Here is a 14303-nt window from a genome sequence, read left to right as displayed (position 1 = left end):
TCATTGTTTCCAGCACATTTCAAATTCTGTGCAGAGGTACTATCTCCAGAGTTTGCAGGCGTTTACCACTTTTCTACTACATTCCAAATCCGATTGTTTGAAGGCAGAACAGTGAGGTGGTGAAGAGCAGGGACCCCAGAAGCAGCCTTCTAGAGTTCAAATTCCAACTTCCTCACCTGTTAGCTAGGTGACCTTGAGGAAGTTACATAAACCCTTTGTGTTTTAGTCTCCTCGTTAGAAAAATGGGGAATACAGGGCCGGGCGCGGTGGCTCACGCCTGTAATCCCAGCACTTTGGGAGGCCGAGGCGGGTGGATCACAAGGGCAGGAGATCGAGACCACGGTGAAACCCTGTCTCTACTAAAAATACAAAAAATGAGCCAGGCGTGGTGGCAGGCGCCTGTAGTCCCAGCTACTCAGGAGGCTGAGGCTGGAGAATAGCGTGAACCCGGGAGGCGGAGCTTGCAGTGAGCCGATACCGCGCCACTGCACTCCAGCCTGGGCAACAGAGCGAGACACTGTCTCAAAAAAAAAAAAAAAAGAAAAAAGAAAAATGGGGAATACATTACACCTATGTTATGGGGTGTCATAAAAGTTAAAGAAATTATATAGAAAACACACAGAATAATGTCTGGTACTTAATAAGTATTATGTAAGTGTTTGCTATTATTATTATTACTATTATTTAAATTAAGACAATGCAAGACCTCCATGTGGCTTCAGCCTGCCTTCCAGCTGCATTTCCTCCCACATCATCTGCACTCCTTGTTCTGGTCACACCGGACTTCCTCACTTCTGGCCTTGTTTTTACAGTTCCTGGAGTCTAAGCTCGTCCCCAGATCCCCCATCCCACCATACTCCTCAGTATTCAAGGGCCCCAGAAGCCACATCTGCCATTTCACCACCATCCCAGCCGGCTCTAAGTGGTCTCAATGTAATGCTCCCTCCTTTGGAACTGTGATTTTCTTTTAACATTTAACATATATTACCGGATTTCATTTTAGCTAACATCATACCTGGTGATATTCGTGCCCCTCTCCTTGTTCAACTGTTAGATCACAGTGGTTGAGAGTACAAGCTGTGGAGCCAGCCTGCCTGGGGTTCCCCCTTGCTTTGCCACTTACTCCGTGACCTTGGGGGAGGCCCTTCATTTCCCTGTCCCTCAGTTTTCACATCCATACATTCAGGCCTGGAAAAGTGTCTATACCTCTTAGCATTGCTGCAAAATTTTTTTAAGTTAATACTGGGAAAACAGAGTAGCACCTGATGCATATAAAAATGCAAATAAATGTTAAATACTATTTTCAAATTGTTATCCTCTTTTTTTTTTGTTTTTTTTTTTTTTTTGAGACAGAGTCTCGCGCTGTGTCACCCAGGCTGGAGTGCAGTGGCGCGATCTCGGCTCACTGCAAGCTCCGCCTCCCAGGTTCACGCCATTCTCCTGCCTCAGCCTCCGAGTAGCTGGGACTACAGGCGCCCGCCACCACGCCCGGCTAGTTTTTTGTATTTTTAGAAGAGACGGGGTTTCACCATGTTAGCCAGGATGGTCTCGATCTCCTGACCTCGTGATCCTCCCGCCTCGGCCTCCCAAAGTGCTGGGATTACAGGCTTGAGCCACCGCGCCCGGCCTGTTATCCTCTTATCACCACTTCCTAGTATATGTCCAGCACATGCCTTATGAGGAGAAAATAATAAATGCTTATTGAACTAAATTGAGGTTGTACTGACAAAATCCTGGCTATACCCATCACCTTACCAAGAAGAACCTAACTTGATAATTAGGAATAATTAAATCTACATTTGCCTATGCAAATGAGGCAGTGGAGGATTTGTATAACACAGCAGTCCACAAAACACGGTCGGTCCCAGGCCTCATGGACTTACCACACCCTCCATCTTCTTCCACAGTGCTTCCAATTGAGCCATGGGTTGACACCACCAGTCAGTGCACTTTCTGTATCGATTGCCTTGAAACCAAAACTGCCTCAGCCACTCAAACTCGACCTGTGGACCATAAAGAGAAGATGGTGGTTTTAATTCCCTTGTGATAGACAAACAAGGACAATGACTTCGTCTTTTAATTCTCCTCCGGTAATTTGACGGCCATAGGATGAGAAAAGGTGAGAAAGGTCAGCCTAACCAGTTCCCAATATAAGCTGGCATCTCCAGAGCATTTCTGCAATGCTAAGAAAAGAGTAGTCTTAAAACTGAGGTCTGGCCAGACGTGTTGGTTCATGCCTATAATCTCAATAGTTTGGCAGGCCGAGGCATGAGGATCGCTTGAGGCCAGGAGTTTGAGCCTAGCCTGGGCAACATTGCAAGATGCTGTCTCTACAAAAACAATTAAAAATAAATTGGCCAAGCACAGTGGTGTGTGCTGGTCGTCCTGGCTGCTTGGGAGGCTGAGGCAAAAGGATTCCTTGAGCCTAGGAGTTTGAGGCTGTGATGAGCTCTAATTGTGCCACTGCATTCCATCCAGCCTGGGCAACACAGCAAGAGTCTCTGTGTTAAAATAAAATAAAAGAAAAGAAAACAAAATAAAATAAAATAATTAAAAAGCTGAAATTCTCTTACACAACCCAGCTCACACCAGAGAGGGGTTTTCAATCACATTTATTAGTCAGATGTGAGGAAACTATAAGTCAATCAACAATAAATACTGAGATCCTAATTATAAAGTAGGCTGTACTATGTTTGATGGGAAAGACATAAACCAAATGTGTTTTTATTAAATGTCTTTATTTAAGGCTGATATTAAAAGCAAAACATGGATACATATTAGGAAATATTAATTATAAGTTTCTTAAATTGCAATAAATTAAAATAACTTACCCATGGGCCAGGAGGAGCTGGTGATAATCTTAACCTGTATATATAAAACTAATTATGGAGGCACACATTAAACCTACAAAGCCATTCAAATTGTCACTTGTCAACTCAGGGCAGGTGACAATAGGTTAAAAAGAAGAGTAGCAAACATATTAGTACAAGTTGAATATCCCTTATCTGAAATGCTTGAGACCAAAAGGATTTCTGATTTTAGAATATTTGTGTTATATACTTACTGGTCAAGCATTTCAAATCCAAAATCTGAAATTCTCCAATAAACATTTCCTTTGAGCATCATGTTTATGCTCAAAAAGCTCTGAATATTGGAGCACCTCAAATTTCAGATTTTCAGATCAGAAATACCCAAGTAACTTACTTTCCTTCCGATGAATCTACTACAGTAAACTTCAACTGTTTGCCACCTTGGCAGTCCTCCTATTCCAGTCAAATCCCACCCACCCCTTCCCCAAACAGCCCATGTCGTCTGAAGAGGCTCCAAATCCAACGCCAGGGGTGGAATATGCAACCCAGGTCTAGGCCAATCAGCCCACTAGATTCTGTAGTCACAGAACTAGGATTGAGAGGAATAGGAATATGTCCAATCAGAAGAAGTCTCAAGACTATCAGAAACTACAGGAAGAAGACTCTGCAGCTATTTTGCCAGCAATGGGAAGAATGGAGCCAACATAGGGGGTAACTGCAAGACGAAAAGACAAAAACCACATCCTGATGATATCAACTGACCCTTGATCAAACTATTCCTGAAACTGTTTTTATTTAAGCCGGTTCAGGTTGAATGTTTTGCCCTTTGCAACTAAAATAATCCCAACATATTTGGATGATGGGCTGAGTTAACCTATGGAAATATAAAAGATTTTCTATCCATTTTCTAATTCTTCTATCATTCATCAACTTGAAAATCAAGGTACAATGCTACAGATCCTAATACTCTTTTTACCACTGCCGGCTAAAGAAATGTGGAGCTGGCCGGGCGCGGTGGCTCACGCCTGTAATCCCAGCACTTTGGGAGGCCGAGACGGGTGGATCACAAGGTCAGGAGATCGAGACCATCCTGGCTAACATGGTGAAACCCCATCTCTACTAAAAATACAAAAAATTAGCCAGGTGTGGTGGCGGGCGCCTGGAGTCCCAGCTACTCGGGAGGCTGAGGCAGGAGAATGGCGTGAACCTGGGAGGTGGAGCTTGCAGTGAGCCGAGATTAAGCCACTGCACTCCAGCCTTGGCGACAGAGTGACGAGACTCCATCTCAAAAAAAAAAAAAAAAAAAAAAGAAAGAAAGAAATGTGGAGCCACCACAGCTTCATGCTGGGTTGTCTGGCTTTGCTAAGGTGATCATATTCCATATATAGACATGGAGCTATTATAATCTTCACCTGTTACCGCAGAGAATTTTTTTTTCTGTTTATCCATATTGAACTTTCATGAGGCAAACAAAACCAACTTGTGAAGATTTAACAACGGTGAAAATGGCTCAAATAAGTAACCTGAGAATACCAAGTCATATGAAAAAGTTTTAGTTTACATTAACTAAATGTTTGTTTGCTATGTAGGACTGATTTCAGTTAAAGCTGTTTAAACAAAACAAAACAAAACAAAAAAGGAATGTAGACACAGTATTAATACAACAGTTGCTAAAACTTATCTGTGCTATTAAAAGACAGTGGTTAACAGATGTAACCTTGAGTACTTTGAAAGATGAATGAATACAAATGTGTTTCAACTTCTGTGAAGATACAGGTTTAACAACATACTTCAAGAAAAAAATGAGTTCCTTTTGATGGATTTCACATAAAATTTGCTCACACTATGGAAAGAGCCTGTTAGCAAAACATCAAGTCGTATGTTAGAAAGAGTTGACAAGGTTTTAAAAGATTTTCCAGTCTTTGGGCTGGTTATGCCCGTTGAAGAGGACAGAATGGATAAGGCTTGGCAACCATGGTGACTCTGGAAATAGACTATCATATGTAATTAGTTCATCCAGTCTATCAGGGTACACTAGAAACTGGATTTCAGTACATTAAAACTTGGAAGCAAGGAGAAGGCTATATCTAGGGGCTCTGCTATTGGACAAGAGAGCAAAGAGAGAGCCCTGGCTATTTTAATAAATAATGCCTTCATCTTCCCTTGGACGCCCAACTATCTTTTGAGACAGATAGTATCATGGTTAAAAATAAGGGCTCTGGCCTATAATCCCAGCACTTTGAGAGGCCATGGCAGGAGGATCACTTGAGCCCAGGAGTTTGAAACTAGCCTGGGCAACACAGTGAGACCTCATCTCTACAAAACAAACAAATAAACAGTTAGATGGTTGTGGCGGCACCTGCCTGTGCTCCCAGCTACTTAGATGGCTGAGGCAGGAGGATCACTTGAACCCAGGAGGTCGAGTTTGCAGTGAGCCATGATTGTGCCGCTACACTCCAGTCTGGGCAACACAGTGAGGCCATGTCTCTAAAAGAAAAAAAGAATATGGGCTCTGGAGTCAGTTCAAAAGTGAGTACCACTACAGAATAGCTACGTCATCTGTAAGACAGAAATAATTACTGCCTACTCTCTGTCAGGCATTTATTTGCTAGATGTCAAGAGTGTATACTAAACAAGACCACAAGGCTTTGGACTTCCTGTCCTCAAGCATCTCACAATCTTACACATTTTCTGACCGGGAGAAGCTTTAATGTGCTCGTCAATTCATGCCCACCTCTTCCCACTAATGCCAGTCAGAAACGTTCAACAACACTGAAGACCTTCTCCCAACCGAATTTTATTCATGAGTTGAAATATTGCCCATGAGATACAATCTCTGTGGACATCAAATCCAGTGGCATGCCTTCTATTCAACTCCATGACCTGACTTTTTCATTTCGATGTTGTGGGTAAAAACTATTACAGAATTTTAATCAAATGCCACCTTTACCAGTTCCCCCCTGCCAACAGAAAGAAGTAGCTGACTCTCTCCTTAAAATTAAGTAAGAAGGCAAAAAAATATTTCCATCTGCTTGATTCAGAGTCTGAGTTAACAAACTCTGGAAATTAGGAAGGAAAGCTATAGCATGGACACTGCACAAAAACCAGAGTCAGGACTCAAAATATAGCGAGTCCTTATTACTTTGGGGCTAAAAAACCAAACAAACATCCATGTCTAATCATATTGACTGACTGATGAAGTGGTAACCACGACAGAAGTTGGGTATTCTTCCCTTCTCCAGAGTTGCAGGCCGTCAAAGGAGGCTCATAGCTAACAGAGCAGAAATAAGAGGCAAGCGGTCAGGAGAGCAAATGCTGACTTGGGGCCAAGGAACATTCCACGGGTGACACATCCCTGAAGACGTCAACAGCAGGGAGACAACCTGTAGGAGCTCTCAGGGTTCTCTCAAAGTTTTCATGATACTTACAAACCAAACTCCCTGATTTTGAACATGCACTTAATGGAAATACGTCTAGAAGAGGAGAAAGGAATAGAATCAACCCACATATCTGTACTTCAGTCATTGGGCCCTTAGGCCTTGGAGAGCAAAGCTAATAAGATTTCAAAAGAATATTTCTGAGCCACTTTATCACCATATAGTTGTCAATCATCTCCATCATTCCAATGGGTCAGTAAATGTCACCTACTTTTCTTCTGCTGAGTTTGTTTAGGCTCTTGATATGGTCCCAAGTCAGCCATAGAGTTCCCTCATGAGATGTGTGACTACGCCCCTTGGGATTAATGTCTCACTGTAATAATGGATAGAAGTTACTTTGCTGAGAAAGGAATTAGACCAGGAAGACATGGTAAGGCTCTATCTACAAAGAGGTACCCTATGAAGGCCCTTTCGCAGTGGTTATAAGGAAGCCACAAGTCTGGTCAGAAGAAAATGAGAGCCAAACAATACCGTCAAACATTCCATTCTTCTAGGGGACATTTACTAAGAGAGGAGGCTGAATTCCACATTTTACTATCTTTAAAAAGGAAAGTGGGCCATCTAATAACATGGAAGAAGATTCTGCTTATAATTAAACAAGAATCTTTCCTAAGCATCTTAAATTGGAAAAACTATATCTCCAATAAGGTACTCCAAAACACATGCCCAAACTTCCGAAAACTGCTCAGTTAGAAACCATCCTAGACAAGGAAAACAAACCACTTCTCAACCCACACAGACTGAGAGCTTGCAGTATGTAAAATCCAGGGTTTCATCCCATGATTTGTCCAGCAAAGACACATGGCCTTGCAGAAATAGGCAAGCAAGCAAGCAAGCAACTGGGAGAACTCTTATGGACAAGTGGGCTTTCACTGAACAATAGGACAAAGTAAAGAGCAGGCATGCAACTGCTAAATCCCAGGCCAACTTGTATGGCAAAAGAACAATATCTGACAATGTGCCCTGACATATGGAATTAATTGTGAAAGTAAGGAGATGACCTTGAAGAATCAGAGATCAGGGGAATGGTAAAGACTGGCACACACACTATTTAAATTAAAGATCACTGTATCTATTCAACCCCAGGGGCCGAGGTTTCTGATACAGTACATCTCTGCCCCACCTGCCTAACATACAAGGTCAAAAGCAGCCAGTCACTTTCTGAAGCAGACAAATTTTTTTTTTTTTTTTTTTGAGACAGAGTTTTGGCCAGGCTGGAGTGCAATGGCACAATCTCGGCTCACTGCAACTTCCGCCTCCCAGGTTCAAGAGATTCTCCCGCCTCAGCCACCCAAGTAGGTGGGATTACAGATACCTGCCACTGCACCTGGCTAACTTTTTGTATTTTTACTAGAAACAGGGTTTCACCATGTTGGCCAGGCTGATCTCAAACTCCTGACCTCAGGTGATCCACCGCCTTGGCCTCCCAAAGTGCTGGGATTACAGGCGTGAGCCACCACACTCAGCCTGAAGCAGATAGACTTAGATGACAATATTCTGTTAGATACACAGTGTGATTTTACAGATTTCTCCCATCCATTGATGGTAACAAAACATCACAGTCAGTCACAAAAGATGAGAAAGGATAGGGAAATAAGATAGCCTGTATGCATGTTAAAGCAAGCACCCATTCTGCCAGTCTGACACGAAAATTGTGAGTTTTTTTTTTTTGAGACGGAGTCTCACTCTGTTGCCCAGGCTGGAGTGTAGCGGCGCAATCTCGGCTCACTGCAAGCTCCGCCCCCTGGGTTCACACCATTCTCCTGCCTCAGCCTCCTGAGTAGCTGGGACTACAGGCGCCCGCCACCACGCCCGGCTAATTTTTTTGTATCTTCAGTAGAGACAGGGTTTCACAGTGTTAGCCAGGATGGTCTCAATCTCCTGACCTCGTGATCCGCCCACCTTGGCCTCCCAAAGTGCTGGGATTACAGGCGTGAGCCACCGCACCCGGCCCGTGAGATTTTTTGAGAAGGAAATAACTACATTTCAAGATTAGAATTTCTATACTGTAAATATGCAGAAAGACATAACTTTGCTCCCCGGTCTAATTCAGTGAGGTCATCAGGCCTATAAGTGTCTTCCTTCCTGAAGTTCTGGCTATCAGCAATGCCTCCAGCAGGGACTAATAAGACAGAAAGTAGAACACCCATCAGGCACAATGAAGGGAAGCAAGTCAGACCTGAGCTCAGCATTAGAAGTGGTTACCAGTCCCCTGAAAGGCAGAACAGCTTCCCCTGTGGTTCTGGAGATTATGACAATGTTTCACAAAGTGTGGAGCAGTTCACAAGATATTAAATAACTTACAAAGACATTAAAAAGATACTATGTCACTATAGGAGATGACATTATTTCTCCTTTGCTCAAAACTCTTCAATGGGCCCCCGTTTCCTGCAGAGTAAAAAGGAAAGGCCTTGTCCTTACAAGGGCCTCCAAGGACCTATTCAATCTGCTGCTCCCAAGTCTCCTGGAACTACCTCTGTGACCTCTTCTCCTATAAGTAGCAACCTCACTCCCTCCACTCAAACAGTACTGTTCCTGGACTGTTCCATGGACTCCAGACTTTCCCCCACCACACAGCCTTTGCAGTGGCTGTTCCTTCTGCCCAAAAGGCAATTCCCCAGATACCCACATGGCTGTCTCTCATGTCCTTCAATTCTCTGCTCAAACGACATCTTTTCAACAGGGAGGCTCTCTAGTTCTCTCAGTTTCCATCATCTTGCTCAGTTTTTTTTTTCTGTAGCACTTAGCAACTTCTAACATACTGTATGATTTACCAATGTATTATGTTTATTACTTACCATCATCTCCCTGTACTAGAATGTCTATTTTATTTACCAATATATTCTAAAGCACCTAGAAGAGTGTCTGGCACATGCTCAGCAATTAATTATAGAAAGGATGCATGAGAACATTTTTTAACTTCAAATTCTCCATCAATCGTTCTTATTATATCAAAAAGAAAGTCTCAGATAGGTGAATGAACTTCAGTTCTCTACCACATTTTAGTGTCTCCTTTTTTTCTTTTAATGGTTTTTTTTTTTTTGAGGTATAATTTACCAGCCATAAAATTCACACATTGTAAGTGCAGACTCCAATGATTATTAGAAAATGTATGAAGCTGTGCAACCATTACCACTAATCTCCCTTCTTAACACGAAGAAAGGAAACTTGAGGCTCAGAGCGTCCTCCAGACAAGAATATCTACTGGAATGTAATAACATTACTCTGTTTTCATTGGACCTATTTTTCTGGATACTTTTTCTTTTCGCTAATGATACTGGATTTCCACTTAAAGTAGCAATATAAAGCTTCCTTTTTAAAGAAATTTATATATGTTAAAAAGAGTTGATTTAAAGTAAAATATTAAGTAACTAAACAATGTATGTAGTCCAAAGATAAAGTAAATATTGAGAGGGTATTAGTGGGAAAAGTAGAGTTTGTGAAACTTTGACCCATGGGATCCAGACCTGCTGGTCTCACAGACTGCAGAATTGCAACTGATTTCATCAATGAAAAGCAAGGCATTGACACTTGCTCGCAGGGCCTATCCTCAATTCCCAGCAGTCTTTGCTGGGAGACTATTCTTCCTGAGTCTCTTGTGCTTCTGCGTGTCTTGTGAGGAAGCAATGACTGTCCTGTGTTACGGACTCTCATCACAAGGATGTTTATACAGCAACAACCTTGATAGAGAGAGTTTCTCCCTCCAGAACAAAAGGGCAGGTGTGCATATAGGCTTGGAAGATAAAGACAGTGTCTTGACCTACAGCAAAAGACAGGCATGCTTACTATCCTTTGAAAAAGACTAGGTTTCCATAGCTCATGGTTCCTCTCCTATAATGTAACCCCTCAATGTGTACATGTTATCTGGCCTACTTTGCATTGCCCTATAGAAACACTGGGAGAATGCTATGCTCTGTATGTGTACGTCCCTCCAAAATTCTTTTTTAATTAATTAATTAATTTATTTATTTATTTATTTTGAGATGGAGTCTCCCTCTGTTGCCCAGGCTGGAATGCAGTGGCGCGATCTTGGCTCACTGCAAGCTCCGCCTCCTGGGTTCACACCATTCTCCTGCCTCAGCCTCCTGAGCAGCTGGGACTACAGGCACCCGCCACCACGCCTGACTAATTTTTGTATTATTATTATTTTTTTTTTAGTAGAGACAGGGTTTCACTGTGTTAGCCAGGATGGTCTCGACCTTGTGATCTGCCTGCCTCAGCCTCCCAAAATGCTGGGATTATATGCGTGAGCCACCATGCCCGGCCATGTCCCTCCAAAATTCTTCTGTTAAAATTCTAACATCCGAGGCGATGGCATTAAGAGGTGGGGCTTTTTAGAGGTGAGAGATCATGAAGGCTTTCAAAAAAGAGTTGAGTAGCCTTATGAAAGAGACCACAGGGAGCTCACCTGGCCCTTGCACCATGTAAGGAAAGTGAGAGGGTACCATCTATGAATCATGAAACAAGTCCTCACCAGACACCAGATCTTGAACTTGATGCCACCTGATCTTGAACTTGCCACCCTCCAGAACAGTGAGGATAAATTTCTGTTGTTTACAAGCAACCTGGTTTATGCTATTTTGTTACTGCAGCCTGAACAAAATAAGTTCGTGAACTAACACAAAAATACTGACACTCTGGTGACTGCTATTGATGTATGTAATAACCTGTCCTCCATCTCTGACCTAAGAGTCTCACGTCTTATACCAATATGAAACTGTGGCAGATTAACTTGTTAGCTTGCAGGTAGGGTAGAATCTCAGATCTTTCACAATTCTTGAAAGTCCTGCCAGGCACGGTGGCTTACGACTGTAATCCCAGCACTTTGGGAGGCCAAGGTGGGCAGATCACTTGAGGTCAGGAGTTCAAGACCAGGCTGGCCAACATGGTGAAACCTCGTCTCTACTAAAAATATAAAAATCAGCCAGGGGTGGTGGTGCGTGCACCTGCAGTCCCACCTATTCAGGAGGTTGAGGCAGGAGGATTACTTGAACCTGGGAGGTGGAGGTTATAGTGAGCCGAGATCATGCCGCTGCACTCCAGCCTGGGTGACGGACCGAGACTCTGTCTCAAAAAAAAAAAAAAAATCCTTACCTCATTATGAATTTCTTCTCCTTGTTTCAAAACTGCAGGCTCAAAGGATTTCAAAGAGACATCACCATTGTCCACATCGTCACGGACATTCTGCAGAGCCAACTGACAGCGTTGTAAAATATAATCCAAGGTTCCTGTTGAGCACTGTTGAGACAGAACCAGCAATTACAATTATGGGCAAAATCTAAGTTTACTATGCCGCCCTTCCTAGGATTGTTCATATTTGTCTCTGGCTGTGAATTCACCTGTTGACCCCATGGCTCAGTCTATACTCCTTTTTTTTTTTTTTTTTTAATTTAAATTTTGAGATAGGGTCTTGCTGTGTCACCCAGGCTGGAGTATAGTGGTGTAATGTTTCACTGTAGCTTCAACCTCCAGGGCTCATGCAGTCCTCCCACTTCACCTTCCCAAACAGCTGGTACCACAGGCAGGCACCACTCTACCCAGCTAATTTTTCTAAATTTTTATGTTGTAGAGAGAGACAGGATCTTGCTATATTATCCAAGCTGGTCTCAAACTCCTGGGTTCAGGGCAGTCCTCCCACTTCAGCCTCCAAAAGTGCTGGGATTACAGGCATGAGTCACTGTGCCCGGCCTGTACTCCTTAACTCAAGAATTACTAGTGTGGCCTATTCCACTGGGCTCTGTGCTGCCAGTTTCGCCTCACGTGGGCCACTTAGTTTGCTGGTTTTCTTTTACGTGGGCCTCATATCTCTAACTAAACATTTGGGTCCCTGAGGCTAATGCCCTATTTATATATGTTAAATACATTTTCTATATATACTACAACATCTAGAACTGAGTCCGAAAACTAGAAGAAATTTAATAAATAATTATTGGATGAATAACGGGTTAACCAAGAAGTCAAGGACACTGACTTTTTATCTCAAATGCCCTGAGACTAACGATAGGAAAGAAAGGTAAACCGGCTGCCGAAATGGTTCAAAAGCACATTAAATGGTTCCGTAATAACAGAGGGGAAAAATGAAGTTATAATCACAAGGCAAAGAACTCATTTCCCTTTTCTGAAAAAGCATACATTAGGCAGTAGCAGTTTTTGGCAGAATAGATTCTTCAAATAATGGAGAATATTTGGCTTATGCCCTCAAGGCACATTCAAAGCCACAACTTAGTACCTGGGCCTCAGCAAGGACAGAGATAACTAGTTCATCCCTCTCTAAGTTCGTGGGAGCAAAACAGAGGTCAAATGGACAAACTCCTTTTTATAAAGGATCATATGTTGGAAAAGAGGCCGATGTACATGGGCAGTGCATCTGCTTGTTTTGATATTGAAGTGATTTCCTAGAATAATAAAAAGTCAGCTATAAATACCCTTCAATCCCAACAAGGAAAATGTATCCCTAAAATACTTTGGTTGTATTATTTGTAATTTAAACTGAGTCCTTGTAAATAACCTTGAAGGCTAATCCTCTGGTATAAAATTTCCTTGCACATTTACTACCATTTTATCCAATGCAACATCGACAAGCCTGGGAAAAACAAAGTTTCTGTGCCAAGAAACAGAAGTTTGACTAATACGTATTTTAATATGAAGATCCCAGAGTGCTGGGTGCATAAGGGCAGACAACTCCAATTTCCTGCCAAGAAAACCCCACAAAGAATAAAGGTGAATGACCACTCATTTTTGTCCCACAGCAACCTCTACAACATCTTTCTTTTTGAGATGGGGTCTCACTCTCTGGCCCAGACCGGAGTGCAGTAGCATGGCGTGATCTTGGCTCACTGCAATCTCTGCCTCCTAGGCTCAAGCAATTCTCCTGCCTCAGCCTCCCAAGTAGCTGGGATTAAAGGCGTGCACCACCACGCCTGGCTAATTGTTGTATTTTCGGTAGAGACAGGGTTTTACCATGTTGACCAGGCTGGTCTCAAACTCGTGACCTCAAGTGATCCGCCCACCTCAGCCTCCCAAAATGCTGGGATCACAGTTATGAGCCATCGCACCCAGCCTACAACATCTTTTTAAAATGACTTCCATCTAGAAAGTTTTCCTACATGCACCTTTACTTTCCCAAGTAGTGAGCTACATAGGTTATTAATTGCATTTTCATGCAAGATTGGAAACAACCTAAATTTCTCAACAATAGGAAAACTAGTTTAATGAATTATGGTTGCAGAAAACAAAAAGAGAGAGAGACAGTGTGGGGAATAATTTTTTTCTGGATATATAGTGTTTTGTTTTATTTAAATAACCTATAATCAGGCCTAGTCTGAGATAGGTTTTTTGTTTTTTTTTTTTTTGGTAACAGCTTTATTAAGCTATGATTCACATATCATAAAATTAAACCATTTAAAGCATATAATGAAATGTTGTTTCATATATTCACAGAGTTATACAAATATCACTGCAATTAATTTTAGAGCATTTTCATCACCCCAAAAAGAAACCCTGTACCGTTTAGCAGTCACCCCCAACCCCGCCTGATTTCCACCAACATTTCCAACCCTAGGCAACCACTAATCTACTTTCTACGTCCATGGAGAGGCTTATTCTAGACACTTCATATAAAGGAAATCATATAATATACATCTTTTGTGACCGGTTGCTTCCATTTCATATGTTTTCAAGAGTCACTCATGTTGTAACATGCATCATTACTGTATTCTATTTGAATGCCCAATAATATTCAACTGCATGGATACGCCACGTTTTATTTATCCATTCATTAAGTGATGAATCTTTGGGTTGTTTCCACTTTTTGCTGATTATGAATATTCCTGTAGAAGTTTCCATCACTCTTGGGTATCTACCTAGGCATGGAATTGCTATGTCACAGGGTATCTTTGGATTTAACCTTCTGAAGACGTGCCAGACTGTTTCCCAAAGTAACCGCACCACTATCCATTCCCTCCGACAGTGCACGCGGGTGCCACTTCCTGCAGGTCGTCACCAACACTTGTCATTATCTTTTTTATTCTGGCTATTCTAGTGGGTGGGAAATGTT

General features: G+C 42.3%; 1 protein-coding gene across 11 annotated transcripts in view; it reads right to left on the bottom strand.

The window, feature by feature from the left end:
• The window catches only part of FTO (FTO, alpha-ketoglutarate dependent dioxygenase), a 413322-nt gene that overhangs the window by 219524 nt on the left and 179495 nt on the right, over positions 1–14303 (bottom strand). For 9 of the 11 annotated variants that reach the window (XM_025369992.1, XM_025369991.1, XM_025369997.1 and 6 more), the window contains 2 exons: positions 11342–11485; positions 1884–2003 (listed from right to left, as the gene is read on the bottom strand). In XM_025369992.1, coding sequence (XP_025225777.1) covers positions 1884–2003; positions 11342–11485 — 264 coding nt within the window. The remainder of the gene's footprint in view (positions 1–1883; positions 2004–11341; positions 11486–14303) is intronic. The other 2 variants (XM_025369998.1, XM_025369999.1) reach the window with 1 other exon arrangement.

Source organism: Theropithecus gelada, chromosome 20, assembly GCF_003255815.1.
Source record: "Theropithecus gelada isolate Dixy chromosome 20, Tgel_1.0, whole genome shotgun sequence".
In the NCBI taxonomy this organism is placed as follows: Eukaryota; Metazoa; Chordata; class Mammalia; order Primates; family Cercopithecidae; genus Theropithecus; species Theropithecus gelada.
Note: the sequence above shows the minus strand (reverse complement) of the source record. Positions and strands in the feature narration are given on the sequence as shown.